Raw genomic sequence first — 17,082 nt, forward strand, 5'->3', positions numbered from 1 at the left:
CATGCTTAATATCTTCAAACAATGGTGACTTATACAAAATGTTGAGATCGTTATTTGAACCCAGGAGTCCAAAAAAAACATGCCAAAACCAACAATCATAAGTAGCTGAAGCTTCCAAAATTACAGTTGGTTTTGGGTAATGACCCTTATATTGACCTGCCCATTCAACCGGACACGCATGCCACGTCCACTGCATGCAGTCAAGACTACCTAGCACTCATGGAAACCCCTGGCGGTGTTTTTTGCAGTTATTCAATGAACATCTTCCTGCGTATGCTTTCTTAAAAAGGTTGGACCAAAATGCTCGACTATTGTTTCGTAAAACAATTTGAGATACCTAAAGGCTATTGTTTTCCCAATACGGATATAATCATCCATGGAATCCGCTGGTACCCCGTAACATAGTATACATAGGGCCGCCGTGACCTTTTGTTCGAGACTAAAGCCTCGTACATGTCGTGCATCATACTAATAATTAAATAAAGATTGTATCTGACAAAGATCGGCAATAATCCTTTGCGTCAAGTTGCGGCCCATGGGGAATCGTCTATGAAAATCCTTATCGGAATAGACACAATCATGATTAAATAATCATGCATCATCTTGTCGTGGTAATAATGTCGATCTCTCCACGTCCATCTTCTAGTCATAAATTCATATGGCTTTAAAGGCTTTGGTATGATCTTCTTTGTACTTGCAACATAAAATTTCGCCTCCTTCTATCTTGAATTGCATCTTCATCCATTTGACGCAAAAACTCCATATACATTTCTTCCTCTTCTTCATACAACATTTCATCCATCTCCATATCTTCCTCAGAAGAACCAAAATCAGGATTCACGGTTGAAAATCGAAAGCAATTGAAATTAAGAAAAGATTGATCGGATGAAAGATTTTTGTGAATTTGTGAGATCAAACTCGAGTTGTATTGATGGAGGTAGAAACTAGTCATTCCGGTGACCGTTTAAAAGTAGTCGTTCGCGGTCTTGGTTCACCCGCCAGCGGTTTTACCACGCACGCCAGCGTTTCTTCATCACACGCCAGCGGCTTCACTTCGTCCTGGCGCTTGACGATCAACCTCCCACTTCATTTCCCATAGTGCAGAATCACGTTTGTCCATCCACCTGGCTCAACAAATATTTTGTTTTGTACATTACCATAGGAATTTCCCTTATCAGCTTTATATACTTATACTTCAGCATATACTTATATATACTTTGACATATACCTGCGGAGTATTTTATTTATTAGAAAAATTTAGTAATAATCATGCTAAAGCTTGAGAGGATAATGATTACTGTATAGGGAGGAACCGGCAGATAGTATGTCTAGAGCATAATCCGTGTCGTAACGACACGACTCGATGATAAATAATTTCATATGCTTTAATTTTGATTCGTGCATTCTTACGTAGTTATTCAATAACGTGGCAATCAATTTCAGTATTTTTTTAATTGTCGTGTATTACAATCTAATTTATTTTAATATTAAAATAATCAACCACGTTTTATACTTTGTAACTTATACGTTTTGTATGCTTCAAAAAAAAAACTTATACGTTTTGTGCATCACGGAATTTGCATAGTCTATTATTACTCACTAACACCCACCACCACCACAAAACCGCCTCATTTCTTTCTATACTACCACATGGTGGGGGTGCCAACGGTTGACTGGTCCTGGCCTAAAATTTTAATAACTACGTAAAAATTCTCAATTTTATTCCAACCTATATTTTAGGATTGAGTTCACCAAAGTTTTCATGTTTCTTAAAAATAAATTTAGCTCCCTCAATGTCAATTTCTGGCTTCGCCACTGCCACCACCGTCGCTGCCCACACCCTATAGGTTGTTCGACGTAATTCTAGTTTCCAATTGAGCAAACTTAGGCCACCTGATACCATTTCTTTCTCTACCAACACACAGTGGGGGAGCCAAGGGTTGACTGCCCTGCCTCTATCCCCTCCTAAAATTCTCATAACTATATAAAAATCCTCAATTTTATCCCATAATTTTAGGATTTAGTTTACCAAAATTTTCATGTTTCTTAATTTTTTTTAGCTCCCTTAATCCAATTTCTGGCTCCGCCGCTTCCATCATTATCGCCGCCCACCCCCTATAAGTTGTTGGACGTAATTCAAATTTCCAATTGAACAAACTTAAATCGTCAATTAATTTAACCATTCTATTTTTTTTTTTGTTACATTCTCTTTACATTTGAACCAATTTTATTTTAACCCTGAAAACCATGATTTATACGATTCGGTATCAAAAAGATCAGAATTACCATTTGGGTGATTCAACAATCATGATCATTTTTTCCTATAAATCGATATCATCCATGCCATATTTGATATTTGCCTTTATCGAACGGGCTAAAAACAACTAATTACATATTTTAATAGTAGAATGTTACCCTTGTTATAAAGAAACAAACTAATATTGTCCAGTATTACTCACCAACAGCCACATCCACTACTTTATCCACCACCACGAGGGACGGAAGCAGGGTTTTGAGAAAGCGGTGTAAAAACTCTTGGCAAGTTGGATAAGGATGCAAAATGAACTTAGTAGATCATTTTATGATAAAAGACCAAAAATAACTACAATTACGTTTGGATCCGTCCCAGACCAATACTAATGTTTCTGCGTCCACCGCTTTCTATGAATCGCCACCACTTTCCCACCCAGTACTTCTTCTACTACTCTATTAATGTATGTCGATATTATTTTTTTGTCAATATTATTTTATTAATGGTAATATATATTTATTAGATTAATTAAGGGAACATTTATAATAAAAAAAAATTAATAGGTCATTTATTATGAACAATCAATAAAACACTTACAATGCTTAAGTTTAACTCCCTAAAAATAAATCCCCAAAATATTTGCTTTTCTTATAAAAAAAGAATAACCTTTTAGTCTTCTCTCCGTATAAATTGAAGAGCCTTAATTCCCAATTCTTTATGAACATTAAATCTCCGAATACTATCGCATTTATTCCTCTCTATGTTATACCAAGAATGCACCACATTCGTAGATTTATCTCTTGGAGAGTAAATTTAAACCGTCCCTTGCATAGGCTAGTTTAGCCAAACTGTGATTTGTATTATTGAAACGGTATGATCTAGTAACATTTGAAAAGAAACAAAAAGAAAAAGAAAAAACTGTTAATGGGTGCCAGTTTTTTTAACGGGAGGATTCCCAAACCCATATAAAACAAACTGACAATGTTTTTACCTGATTTTAGCACCCTCCCCTGTAGTTAACCGGTACCCATTAGCAGCCCTGAAATAAAATCCTATGACAACTAATGAAGTCTTTGAACTAGCCAACAATAAAGAGAGGCTGTTAATGTGTCAAAGAGCAGGTTAGTTGTATAATGGCGGGAAATGAACGTGATGACGCGGAAGGAAACAGACAGAAAATGCAAATGCATAACCGTCTCTTAAAATCACCTGAGGACGTTGTGGTACCAACAAAATTTAATTCCCCCAACAAAACGATATTTCACAAACCCCATAAATCTCACTTTCTCTCTCTCTAATTCCTCAGATAAATGGAAAAGAAACAAAAACAAAAGAGTTTCTCTGTCTTCTTTCAATCTCTTTAACGATTAAGTATGTGTAATCAAATCTTCTGGTAATATTTGTTAATAAAGTGGGAGATTTGGATCATATATATAGGAATTTGTCTGTATTCTTATAGATTTCTCCGTTGGTCATCTAATTGGTCGCTCCGTTGAGGTTTTAAATCGATTCTCGGTGTATGCTGAGATTGGATCAGCTCATTTTCTGCGTAAGTTTTGTTCGGGAGGAAACAAGACAAAGCGCCAAGCAATTCTTCGAAATTTAGTTTTCTAATATATAAATTCTTCTTAGGTAGCATTGTTTCAATGGGATGTGCAAATTCAAAGAAATCGCGATGTCAGCGCTGCAAAAATCCCTATATTCAAAGCTCCTCTGTAGCCGTTTATCAACCAGTTCGACGTAGTAAAGCCGGCAAAGGTACCGATCAACATTTTGTTGCTTTAACTTCTACAACAATTGGCTCTCTTCATTTTGACTCGCTGGATCAAAGCCATAACCATCTTAATCACAACAAATGCAAACAAGAGCACCAGGAGAGGAACACCAACAGCAGCAGTAACAACAAGAAGAATCTCATCAATAAAGATCGCAGTAGTAAGAAGGAAAACAATGGAATGCCCAAGGATGTCATCATCCAAGATAAGGTTTCGTCCGAGGTTCGTAAAATCATCCCGAAAACACCAACAAGAACGCCGCCTGGTGAACCGGAAAACATTAACACTTGGGAGTTGATGGAAGGATTAGACGAAGCCAATCTAGTACCTGACCATTGCTTTTCCTTCCATAATGTATTTAACCAAACAAATTTCTATCAGTCCAACCATAGGTTACAAGAAGCTGGTCTTGAATCCCCAAAACCCTTGTGGCTTGAGATGGCGAATAAGGAATCAAGTATACAGTCGAATTCGATCATTTCGGATTTTGATCCAGACATCATCAACACATTCAGAAAAGCACTAGAAGAACTTTCTCCAAGGACTTCGTTTAAACTCCGGACATCAGGTGCAACTTCTCCATGCAATAATACATTGTTGACGAAGGATTCCACAATCGAAACCAAGAACAAGGTACAAAGTACTAATGCAGTTGGACAAACTAAATTCCCACCATTTGGGCATGACAAGGTGGTTATCTATTTCACCAGTCTGAGAGGCGTAAGAACGACGTACGAAGATTGCTGTTACGTGAGGATGATACTGAAAGGCTCGGGATTTCGTATAGACGAGAGGGATGTTTTGATGCACAAGGAGTTTAGGGAGGAGTTGATCGAGTTACTTGGAGATGAGTGTAATGGGAAACTACCCAAAGTTTTTGTTAAGGGAATGTACCTCGGTGATGCCGAGGTGGTGAGACAGATGCACGAGGATGGGAAGCTGCAAAACATTTTAGAAGGTTGTGAGGTGGGTGAGGAAGGAGTTTGTGAAATGTGTGGTGATGTTAGATTTATTCCCTGTGAAAGTTGTTCAGGGAGTTGCAAGATCTATTGCGAGGAAGAGGATGATGATGGCGGGATTGAAATTGGAGGAAACGGAGTGTTTCAAAGGTGCCCTTACTGTAATGAAAATGGGATTGTTAGGTGCCCTGTATGCTGTCATTATTAGATAGAAAAATTGATTAGTTTTTGTAGTTACTCTGTAGATTATTGAAATTTTTATCTCAGTTTAAATAGGAATTGTTGATACAGGTAATGACATTTGAAAAACACAAAAGTTGATTTTAATCTGCTGAAGCTTTGTTTTTTACTTTTCCCTCTTTGTACTAGGAGGTTGCAAACACATCATTGGGGTTTCGAACCGACAAAGAATTAAAATAACGAATAGCTTCGAAATAGATCAATTTTGTTGATAAAACGTAAAAGCCTGCCAAAATGCCTGAAAATGGAGATACAATGTTCATTCATGAAATATATAGAAGATTTGATTATAGTATGACCAATGGAGATGCAACATTCCGTTCATGAAGTATATATAAAAGAATTGATATAGGAGGTCATACAAAGTTTATCGTAGGTTATACAATGCTCTACAATTACAAATGAAGACGCCAATAATGTAGACTCTATTGGTCCTCATCCTGACTACTTGTAGATCAACCCTCTGGGTTGATGATTATACAAAATCTTTGAGATCAAGCTCAGAACAAGGAACAAAAATACAAGCAGAGAGCCCTGACAGCTCTGAAGATCAGGTTTTCTGTATGAGCTATTTGCCAAACTAAGTGAGGGGGGAAAAATTAATTTGAATATGGCAACAGTGAATTGGGTACCAACCGGCAAGGGAGCTTCAACTAGTGTTGCCAGAGAATCATATACAGAGTTCGAGCGCAGTCGATTGCCTCATTGAGATGGATGTGGGAAGGAGGTAGAGGGGTAGTCAGCCCATATGCATACCAACTGATTTGTAGGAATTGCTTGCAAGCTTTGGAAGCCTCATAATTGCAATAGTAGCTCCAGCAAGGGCAGCAAAAGATGCCATAACAAAAGCTGGCACGTTTCCTCCTCCAAAGAGAGCATCCCATGGGCCTGCACCAAGGGACACAACCATCTGCAAGTATATTGGTAAACAAACAGCTTAGCACCTTGACAATCATTTGCCACTATTACTCAGTGATCAGCAGTTTAGATTGATAAACAGAACTCACATGATGAGTAAAGGTGGGAAAGCATAAGTCATCTAGTAAGATGTGACATAAAGACAAGCTTGTAATAGGATTCAAAACTATCAAGACAAACCAAGCATTACCTGAGGAACAACAATTGCAAGATTTAAGACCCCGATAGCTAATCCTGCAAAATAACCCCTAATTTTCAGAATCACAATTCCATTGCAACCAGTAGATAACAGAATGAGTAACAACAGGATAGAAAGTTCAAAAGAGATTGCTAACCTTGGCCACCTCCTGTATCAGCTGTCAATTCTGCAGTAACAGAAAAGGGAACACTGTACGTAATCTGCAATCAATTGATCAGTTAAACAGTGGGAGACTTGAAAAATACTGCAGGCGAAATGGAAGTGACAGATGGCGCTACTTACAGAAAGAGGAAAACCAAGAATTGCAAATACAACCAAGGAAGCAATCCTGATTGTTGGATTCCCTCCAGTGACACCTTCAACCCTTCTAGAATATTCTATGACCGAACACAAGCTAATGATTGCAGTTGCTGCCATGCAAAGAAACACAACGAAATTGCTCATTGCCCATACGATAGTTGAACCCATCCGCCGACACATTGGCTCAATAAGGATGGAGCTAATCCCAAGAACAACCTAACCGGAAAAAATAAGTTTAAAGTTTACATCCACTTAGAAGCACGAGAAAATAAGAGAATTTCCAGAACTTCTATGCTAAATTTTCACCTCAGTTCAGTTAACTGTTCATGCGACATATCATAGATAAAAAAAAATGCAAATTTGATTGATTTTGAGTTCTTACCGAATTCAATAGCAAACCAAATGCACCTTCTCTTACACCTTGATCATAAGCATGTTTCTCATCAGAAGTCCCATTTGGGTTCCCATGGTAAACTTCACGTCCCATCCAATCAGTATCGAACAAAAAGAACGGAAACCATGACAGCTGCCAGGAAGAAATTGGATATACATTAGAATCTAGAAGACAAAGGAAAGAGGCTGGGAACAACTTGCAACAGCTTGACAAATGATATCGCTGACCATTCAAGATGAGCAATAGAAAAATAAGTAGACATGTGTACTAATGATTCAATCAAATAATTTGTGCAAAACATGTATCACATACCCAAGTAAGAGCCATAACAAGAAGCACTGAATTCATTGCTGGTGGTAAATGCCGCATGCTTGTCAACAGATTAACCAAAACTGCTCCAGGGCTATCAGTAAAAGTTTCCATCCGATCATCTTCATTTTTTGACTCAGGAAGCTTTGGACTTTCATTTTTACTCCCACCAACCACAGTATTGACACCAGATGCGTGACCGCTAGAATTTAAATTCCCATTTACAGATTGTTGACTGTTGTCTAATAAAGGAGCGGAATCTGATACATATGCAGGTTTTTCAAGAGGGACCTCTTTAGCAAAATACAGAGTGATAAGAGTGCAGAGCGTGAGGAAGATCTGGAAAATAACAGTCAAATAGATTAGAACAGAAGCAAAAAAAACTGCGTGTACATTCTAAACTTTAAACAAACTCAAAGTCCATCTGTAACCTTTTTCATATGTTAACACTAATAGAGAGCCACAGGCATATTTAGTCCTTCATGGGATGCCCAATACCAAGTATTCTGATCATTACAAAGCCAACGAGACAGAAAGGATGATAGTTATCTAGGATGGTAACTATGTTGTTTATGAAACATCTTTTTGTTTCTTTTTCTTTTTCCATTACAAACTTGTCAATAAAAGAGATGCCAACAGGCAAGCAAAGACCTATCGTGATTAAAGATTTAAACATTTCATGACTCAAATTATGTATTTGTCTGTAAGAGTTGGAACTAGGAATGGAATTAATAAAATCAAACAAATTATAGAAAGATTAAGAGGCTTACCACCGCAACTAAAAAGGCTGCTTTTAAATTTGCACAGGCTTCACAACAAGCTTGCGTTTTCAGAAAAGGAAACCATCTACAGTTTAATAAAAATAATAATCAGATGATCTTGTCTGTAGAAGCCAAACAAAAATATGCTTCTAATGTTATGTAGGGGAGCTGCATATCTTAACAAGAAGAGTGAAGCTTTGGCTACATAGAAAGCCAAACTGATGCAAACATTTGGTTCTCAAGCTGAAGGTGGTTTGTAGCAGAAACTAGGATATAAAGCTCGTGGCTAGGTCAATGGGAAGGACATATATACTCAAGCAAATCATAAACTTAAGAAAACTCACTTGTGCCAATTTCCACTGGCACCAGAAGAAAACCCTAGGACATTTCCAACAGCCATCCATGAGCAAAATATTGCATTTGATGAATTCCTTTGATCAGGACCTGTAATTAACACAAAATCAGTAATGATTGATGATCTTGTGGTCTTGGAAGTTACTACCCAAATGCATACATGTCTTACAGTTCTTCAATAATCCTATTAGAATTAGGATGAGTAAAACATCTGACCTGATAGATCAGCGAGAAGAGCGCGAGCTGGGCCCTAGAAAAAAATATGAAATTCAATGCTGGTAGTTGATCCACAAAAACCTAAATCGATAGAAAGAAACCAACAATATAACTTACTTGAACTGTATTGTTAGCCAGGTCCAGCATCCAGAAACCAACCACAAAGACTATCGCTGCACTAGTTCTAGTACCTTTATAAGTACTGCATTTATAGAAGAAATAGTGGTCAAACATGAACCCGGAAGTGCACATTTGAAGAGAAAAGACAGAGTTCACATAGATGCAAGATTCACCTGCAATGCTCCTTCGTATCCCCTATATAATATCCAATGTCTGCAGAAAACCCGATTATTGTCACCTAAATTTGAAAGACACTTCATAATGTCAAAACTAAAAGGACCCTGCAACAGCTACTGAAAAATACAATATATCTTTGAACTCACGGCAGCAGAGATCATGAGAGATCCGATAAGAATAAATGGTCGCCTTCTTCCATATTTAGAATAGCACTTATCACTCCAGATACCAACGCAAGGTTGAACCTAAACACCAATATGAGAATAGATCATGCACAGTTGGCTGAAGAGGCACTTAAACCAGATAAAAAATAAGAACCATATTATTCATAGTCATAGGTTGTCAAAATGAAGATAAAGATACGAATAACTGAAAGGATCTTACATCACCTGCTAATATAGAGAAATTAAAATACTGATCAGATAAAGTATTTAAGGTCAAATAACCTACCAGATAACCTTAAGTATAGAGAAACTACATTTTTTAATTTTTGAAAATCATGGGATATGTAGCAACAATAATCGAAGCTTTGTTTTGTCTTTCAAATGGAACAGCCCTTTGATTCTCACATAAAAGCCACTTTATTTAACATTTTCTTACACTAACAACTTAAAATGAACTGCCAAGTAAATAACCTACCACAAGGCCTGTAATAGGGCCACAAAGCCAAATGAAGGAAGAAAAAGCATGCCCTATTCCAAGCGTCTGCACCAATTAGTTAAAAAAAGGAAAGGATCAGATCAGTGGTGAAACAAGCAATTAAGTGTTTCCATGTCAAGATGTATATATACATATATAGTCTTTGTATGAGTGTCATAAAGAGTGAAACAAGATATATTGTTCAGAACTTAGTCGAGCTAGACTAAATAAACAACCATAAAATAATTTGCATGCCCATCTCCCTAAGGCATGATCCAATTTCACAGAACACTCTCAAGTTAAATTTCTGCAGCCCATACCAACATGTGTAAGAGATATGTGGCGATGCATTACACGCCTCATGTAGATCTAGCTTTGAATAACGTCGAACACATCAACGCATGTCCGTTATCAAAAAATAAATAATGCATTACACGCCTCATGCAGATCTAGCTTTTGAACAAATCTTAAAAATTGGCGCTACATGTAGAAGAAAAATTCCTCTGAGATTTTTCGATTTTGGTCAACTAAAATAGTAAATCAAAGGTTTCGGCACCCATCCAATTTCCGCAACAATGAGAAAACACTGCCTAACATCACAACTATGAATACAGTAACAATTGCTACTACTTGCAGGTTACATAATTGCACAAACCTAATAGTTCAGCAAATGCAGAACCCCGAATCTAAAAGAAAGTCAATACCCTAGGAACTACACACTATACATCGGCAATTTGCTTTTTAGGTTAAGCACATGTATTGATGTTTCATATTGTTTGATTTCTTACCTATCAACCTCTACACAATATACATCTACACGTACCTAATCAAACTTCCTAACAATATGGAAACAGTCTACAACCAGTTCCTACTACTTGCAGGTCCTACAAATCCACAATCGCGCTTACTGAATAAAGAAATATTTCAAAAAATCTAAATGGAAGTGTAAATACCTTAACAACTAAAAAATATAAATCGGCAATTTACTCTTGGAGGCTAAATTGAAAAGCTTTGTCAAAACCATTACAGCATTCATGATCTCAACATGCACCTAATTGAACTCCCCAAAATTAACTTCCTTAACACAGAGAAAGCACTGCCCAATATTACAACTATGAGTTTAAAACCAGTGCCCACTTCTTTTAGGTCCTCTAATTCACCCAATAGCTTACTAAACCTAAAATTCTCCAAATCTAAAACGAAGCCTCAATACCTCATTCATGTGCACATGTATTGATACCTAATTAATATGAGATGTATAATTTCCTAGCTAACAAATTCCTATAGTGTTCCAAAACCAAATAATCAAAATATAACAGTATACATGATTTAAAAATCCAACTAGTTTTCATTCCAAAATGAATAAAGGGAGAGTGAATGGAATTACTTACCTGGATATAAGGAGTTAAAAGGGAAAGTTGTAATGCCCATCCAAATTGAACACCAGCAGCAACCATACAACTTAGAATCAATGTCTTCATACTAATATTTCTATGATTATTATTGTTATTATTTGAAGATGGAGATCCATTAACATCGGCTGATGAAGATCTAGAATGCAAATCAATATGATGATTTACATCACTTAATCTAACCATTTCAACTTCTTCTCTTAACGTTTCTTCTCTTAGATTCTTGTATAGATATCGTATCGGTACTGAATTCTCCATCTTTTCTATTTCCGTTCAATTCTCACCCAAAAACTATTTCTTAAAAAAATAATCAAAAATCTACAAAAATTCGGTGAAGTTCCATTAATAAATTACAGATCCCATTCCAAGGTTTCTTCTTTTTCCGGAGTCCCTTCTAAATGAGGTAGTGATTTGTTATTTTAAGGTTTCTACCAAGATCTGAAATACATAAAGAGAGTAATACTCAAATTTGGCGGGTGTACGGAGGATCAGTGCTTGTATACTAATCCTAGTTTCTTCCTTCTCTTGTTAGTAATTTAGTCTCGTATTCTTTTTCTTACATTAATTTTTGTTTGCCATTGTTGGTACACGAAGGGTAAGTTCGTCAAATTAAAGAAATCTTGGTTTCCTCTTTGTTCTCGTTTGGTCCAATAAATAGTCACCGACACCTTTGAGCCTAAGTCTTGCTTTCTCACTCAAACGCGTTGCCATGGATGGCACCAAATTGGACCAACTTGAGTGTGAATATTTTTTTTCCATCCAACGGTAAAGAATTTGGTGCTGGCGAGTTTCAAACTCAGATCAGTGATATTAACATCCAGTAACTATACCATTGTATTACAATGACACCGGCTTGACTATGGAATGTTAACAGGAGAAATCGGTTTCATTATGAAACTATTTGTTGTAAACATTAACCGTGAGGTTCGGTTCTATTATGGAACCATTTGTTGTAAACTAGAGCCAAAAAAAAAAAAAAGCAAAAAGAAAAAACAGTTCTCCTGGGAAGGAGTTTGGGCACTCCATTGGGGTAGAATTTCTCCTGTGGCGTATGCCTTTTTCCATCAACAGTCTTATTGGATGCACATCCAAATGTAGTTTTCCGATTTCTAGAAGTCTAAAAGTGAGAATTTTTTATGAAGTAAAAATATTTTGTTTCCGATTTCCGCTTTTGGTATTCAAACGCGTTAAGAAGAATTCGATGTTTTTTTTTTATATTCTGACTCGTACTGAGTTAGATTTCTTACAATACCATTAGTTTTCTTGGGAAACCAAATGCATAGGTATTGACTCAACCATTTTTATTTTCAAACCCTGCTCCATATAGAGTAGTTATAGGCTTGGGCACTTGTGGCAGCAGTACCGTAGGAAGAGATTTGAGTAAGGCTAAATCTTATGGGCTAGATTGAGCTGCTAGATTAGCTGAAAAGTGTTGCAGTTCAAAAAGAAAAAGTGTTGTCTATTTGTTAACACTAGCTCTCTCTCCTAGTATTTGCTCGCACTTGAACTAGTAGCGAGATAATAGCGCTGAATGGTTCAGCGCTACAAGAATCACCTTTTCGCTGAATGGTTCAGCGCTGGAAAATTTATTTTTTGATCTGACGGCTGAGATTGATTGCGCTGAACCAAACAGCACTGGGAACTGATGTGGACTGCTAATCTAGCTACTAGATTAGCACTGCCATAGGACTTAAGAGGTTTTCCTAACTGACGTGGACTGCTAATCTAGCAGCTAGATTAGCGCACCATAGGACTTAGCGTTAATGGAGAGTAGAATAGTTTTTAGATTTATGGAAAGATTTGAAATGGTTGGTATATTTTGTGGGTCTAGTGGTAGCTTTTAAGGCCTAACATTTTAGACGCATTGAAGATGTTAAAAGGTGATATTGAGTTGAAGATGTTAGAAAGTGACATTGAGGCTCCTCTTCCTGATCGACCACTACCACTCAGTCAGCCGATCCTTCCACAGTAGTAAAAACAACTTCAGTGCGCAGTATTGCAACACTTGCTTTGAAAGTTGTATATTACTCTTATTTCTTGATGGAAGTAACCCGTTAAGAATATCCTCTCCTTTCAGCAGCGCGATTTCTTCCTCTATAAATAGTTTTACATGGACAACTGGTGCCTGAATAGATTATCAGTACTTATTTTGGACGAATGACTATTTTGCTAACCATAGACAGAAGAGGCTAATGCATGATCTCACAGGATCCAGTTAAAAAACACACTTTTATAAACTCTACACCAGCCAACTTCAAACAACTGCGTAAGCTATATAACTAGACCATAATAGTTAAAACTCGATTCAGTTTTTACTAGCTGGAGTACCTAAATCAGCTGCAGCTTTAGCTGCCTTAGTTAAAGCGCTTGAAACCCATAAAGCTCCTTTTGAAAAGTAGGTACTATTCACCACTGTATGTGCCACTGCCGCAGCTGTTCTTCCAGTTGCAGATGCAACTGTTTTGGTAATCTCTGACACTCGGTAAGTCTCATCCACAGATTTTACTGCCCCGACCCCTGTCATTATCTTATCTGTAAGTCCGATTCTTTTGCTGACTTCACAAACCTTTGCACCTGCAGAAGCTGAAACATGATAAGACTCGTCCAGTGCTTTGGCCTTGATCAGCGCATCTTTGCCCAGTACATATCCTTTGGATAGCATGGTTACAACTACTTCTTGGGCCAGTGTTACTGCTTCTCCAGGGGTTGAAACAAATTGATTTGCATGTGTTGCATGCTAATATGATAGAAGGATCAGATACATATGAAACACGATTAATTTTCAGAAAACACATAGGTACTCAATGAGTTCCATCAAAACAAAATACTCGTGAGTTTGACTATCTTTCAGGAGATAGATTTTTGGACTGAAGTCTTTTTCTCGTTTCATATGGAATTCATATGGAATTCAAATGTTAAGCTTACCGTGTGAGAAACAGTTTCATCATCAATTTTCCAAGTAGGTCTATTCCAAAAATCAAACTGGTCTGTGTACTGAATTCCCCAAGGTGTTATGCATACACGTTGATCTACAATTGTAGCACCCTGAATTCAGATTGAACGTATTAAAGATACAAATAACAGAAAAACACCACAGATGGTAAAATGAAAGATAGGTCTAGCTTACACTGAGCAACACAGCAGTCTCCAGAGAATGTGGATCCTTAAATGTTACATAGGCAGTGCAAGCATATTCCCCAGACCTGTTTTTTCCCAGATATAAACAGAAGTACACAAATTAGAGCAATCAAACATGGTAGTGTATTTTCTAAACGGAAACCGATTCCAAAGTACTGTTAACTTAAAATGTGTCATTTCTTAAAAAAAAAAAAAGACATACTTTTGATCTTCCAAGTACAAAGTTGGACTCCAAACAGGAATGAGAAGATATGTAAGAGAAGTGACAACTCGATCTCTTAAGCAACAGAGTTTCAGGTAGAATAGTTTTTCATGGTTTTCTGAAAGCATCTTCTTCTACCAAAAAAGAAAACTGCCGAAAGTCTGACTTTAAGCCAATCTTTCGTAGTCGCTAAACTGGAAAAACTCATTGACGGAACGACTAGGGGGTGTGTTGCCTCAATGTTGAACATACTCGTATATGATCATTCAAATTGAATTACATCTAGAAATCAACTGAAGTTCTATAGTTGAAAACCAGAATCTAGTTAAACGGTACAGACCAAAAACTTGAACATTGAAACATCTAAAAATTAAAACTTGATACACTCTGGATCCCAAAATATGCTGGGATCCAAATCTAGTGAAAATTGACTGAAGACAGCCCCACGCACTTATAGAACGTAAATGAATGACCAAAGCAAATTTTGGGTGGATAAACAAAGTCCTATTTTTTGTTTAAGATGTTATCTATAACAAAATATGGATGTTGAGTATGGACTTAAAATTTTCAGACTTGAAAGTTCAAATTCAATATAGTTACACCCATAACAAGATGGAAAAATGGAGAAAGGTTTAATATGTATCATCAATTAACAAAATAAGAGTTTTAGTAGTACCTGATTATGTCAACTTGTTCAATTTCGCCGGAGAAAGCAAAGAACTCATACACATCCTTCTCACTAGCATTAGGAGATAAACTAGTAACTTCTACTGTATACGTATACCCACCTGAGTTCATGCTTTTGGTATATCAAGCCTGTAAACCAATAAAATACTTAAAAACACTGGGGGGTTTTTTCTTTGAGAAAATTTCTATCGATAAATCAAAGAATGAATTGTGGAAGATGCATGTATACAAAAGAGAGCTATAAACAGAGTTCTACTGGCAGTATGGGTAGTATTGTCATTCCAAATGCGAGGGTTATTTGGTCATTCTGGAACATTGTAAGAGCCAAATTCATTGACTGACAGATGAGGGTAGAATTTGGATTTTGTAATAAGGATTGAGAAGGCCTCAGTGATTTAAGACAAAAAATTGCATTATCTGATTATCTCTAAGCATTCATTTCAAGAAAACTTCACAAGGAATGTATGGGACTAGTCAGTGCATTCTACCATCCCAAATTGGTATTCGTGCATTTGACATCTACGATTGAAGTTAAATCTAATAACTGTCGACCAATCTATCAGACAAATGATCACTGTCTGCAATTGTAACGTTACAATCAGGATTCGGGGTCATGGCGTCAAATGACAATATAATACAAGATATGGTACAATAGAGATTGGTGAACTTGGTTTAATCAAAAAAGTTAAAGAAAAAATAAGGTACTTATCACTCCCACTTGAAGTAATTTGGTAGAATGTCAAGAAAACCAATACAATACGACTTAGTTTAAGCCAAAAAAGGCTGAATTGTACATTTTGGGTGCCAGGGTGAGTGTTACTTAAGTTAAGCCTACAAAATAAAAAATAAAAACATGGCTTCCATGGTTTTACTAATAACATGATATTTATCTCATACTTAGGGTGAATTCCTAAACTACAGTCTACAGTCACCCTTCACTATTGGTCCTAAAATGACAAAAAAAGATCTAACTAGATAATGCATAAAGAGTCCCAAATATTAAAATAACACACACACATACCCTACAAACACTTTTAAATAATGGAAAAAAAAAACAATTTTGTTTGAATTACAGAAACTCATCAGTGATTTCTCAGTAACTAACCCTAACAATGTTCCAATCAAAACAACCCGAATTGGAATTTCTTTCAAAACCTCTATTATACACAGAGCACTTACAAGGAACAGGAGATACTAATAGCAGTAACACTTTCTAAATAAGCAAACCAAAACAAAACAAAGAAAACCCAAGTAGGATAATTTGACATACACGAAATCATCTATATAAAAAGCTTAAAATTGCCATATTAACAGACAATAGAAAACAAAATTAAGTAAAACCAGAAAAAATATAGTGTAATTCAGTAAATCAATTACCTGGATGTTGTTATCAGGGATAGGAGAATGAGAGAGAGAGTTACACAAACCGAGAAGATGAAGATTACCACAGAGAGAGATAGTGTGTGTGAGAGAGAGAGAGAACCTGTTGTTTTTTCATGTGTACTGGTACCGGTCACTATTATGGTTTTCATTCAGTCTGGGTGTATTGCTTGTTTTTTTGTATTATTACGTAATTGACCTTTAGCGTTGTTGGATACTTGGATTTGATAGGCGGAAAGGAGGAGAATGACCCACTGTTTTCTTGTTAGGTCTAACCGTGCAACTAAATGAGACGGTGAAAAATATGGAAGGATCGGATCACGCCATTTGTCTGGCATATGTGTGCTTCATTTAATTATTATCGTCTAACCTAACAAAACATGCTTATACCTATCAAAAAAAAACGAAAAGTTTAGATACACTTAGGCTTTTTCACCGTGATTTGCACCGACTGAAACATAAGGCGGGCCTCACTTCTAACCCTTACGAATCCAAATGTATAGAACGCTAGGTGCTAGCAGTCGATTCCCTCTCGGGACAAATCGAAGCATAAAACTTCAGTGTGTGTAGACTAAGCTGAGCGTAGGCTAAGCTAGAAAATCTAAATGTGGTGGTTGGAGGAGAAAACAAGCACTATGGGACTACGTCCAC

General features: G+C 36.7%; 3 protein-coding genes across 3 annotated transcripts; 1 reads left to right on the top strand and 2 right to left on the bottom strand.

The window, feature by feature from the left end:
* Window positions 1–3,577: 3,577 nt before the first annotated feature.
* LOC113277431 (uncharacterized protein At3g28850-like) lies at window positions 3,578–5,220 on the top strand. Its single transcript, XM_026526529.1, has one exon. It carries the CDS (start codon window positions 3,898–3,900, stop codon window positions 5,191–5,193), a length of 1,296 nt encoding a protein of 431 aa, XP_026382314.1. The 5' UTR covers window positions 3,578–3,897; the 3' UTR covers window positions 5,194–5,220.
* A 307-nt stretch (window positions 5,221–5,527) lies between these two features.
* On the bottom strand, window positions 5,528–11,582 carry LOC113281621 (sucrose transport protein SUC3-like). The gene is made up of 14 exons (XM_026530409.1): window positions 11,004–11,582; window positions 9,613–9,678; window positions 9,120–9,218; window positions 8,970–9,034; window positions 8,794–8,878; window positions 8,677–8,710; window positions 8,451–8,550; window positions 8,116–8,191; window positions 7,349–7,684; window positions 7,025–7,168; window positions 6,625–6,858; window positions 6,479–6,542; window positions 6,334–6,377; window positions 5,528–6,135 (listed from the first exon to the last, which is right to left on the bottom strand). The coding sequence occupies exons 1-14, from the start codon at window positions 11,280–11,282 to the stop codon at window positions 5,965–5,967; spliced, it is 1,797 nt and encodes a 598-aa protein (XP_026386194.1). The 5' UTR covers window positions 11,283–11,582; the 3' UTR covers window positions 5,528–5,964.
* A 1,510-nt stretch (window positions 11,583–13,092) lies between these two features.
* LOC113281622 (binding partner of ACD11 1-like) lies at window positions 13,093–16,583 on the bottom strand. Its single transcript, XM_026530410.1, has 5 exons — window positions 16,429–16,583; window positions 15,041–15,180; window positions 14,152–14,227; window positions 13,950–14,069; window positions 13,093–13,761 (listed from the first exon to the last, which is right to left on the bottom strand). The coding sequence occupies exons 2-5, from the start codon at window positions 15,160–15,162 to the stop codon at window positions 13,330–13,332; spliced, it is 750 nt and encodes a 249-aa protein (XP_026386195.1). The 5' UTR covers window positions 15,163–15,180; window positions 16,429–16,583; the 3' UTR covers window positions 13,093–13,329.
* Between the last annotated feature and the right edge of the window lie 499 nt (window positions 16,584–17,082).

This window comes from Papaver somniferum, chromosome 5 (genome assembly GCF_003573695.1).
Source record: "Papaver somniferum cultivar HN1 chromosome 5, ASM357369v1, whole genome shotgun sequence".
Taxonomy (NCBI): Eukaryota; Viridiplantae; Streptophyta; class Magnoliopsida; order Ranunculales; family Papaveraceae; genus Papaver; species Papaver somniferum.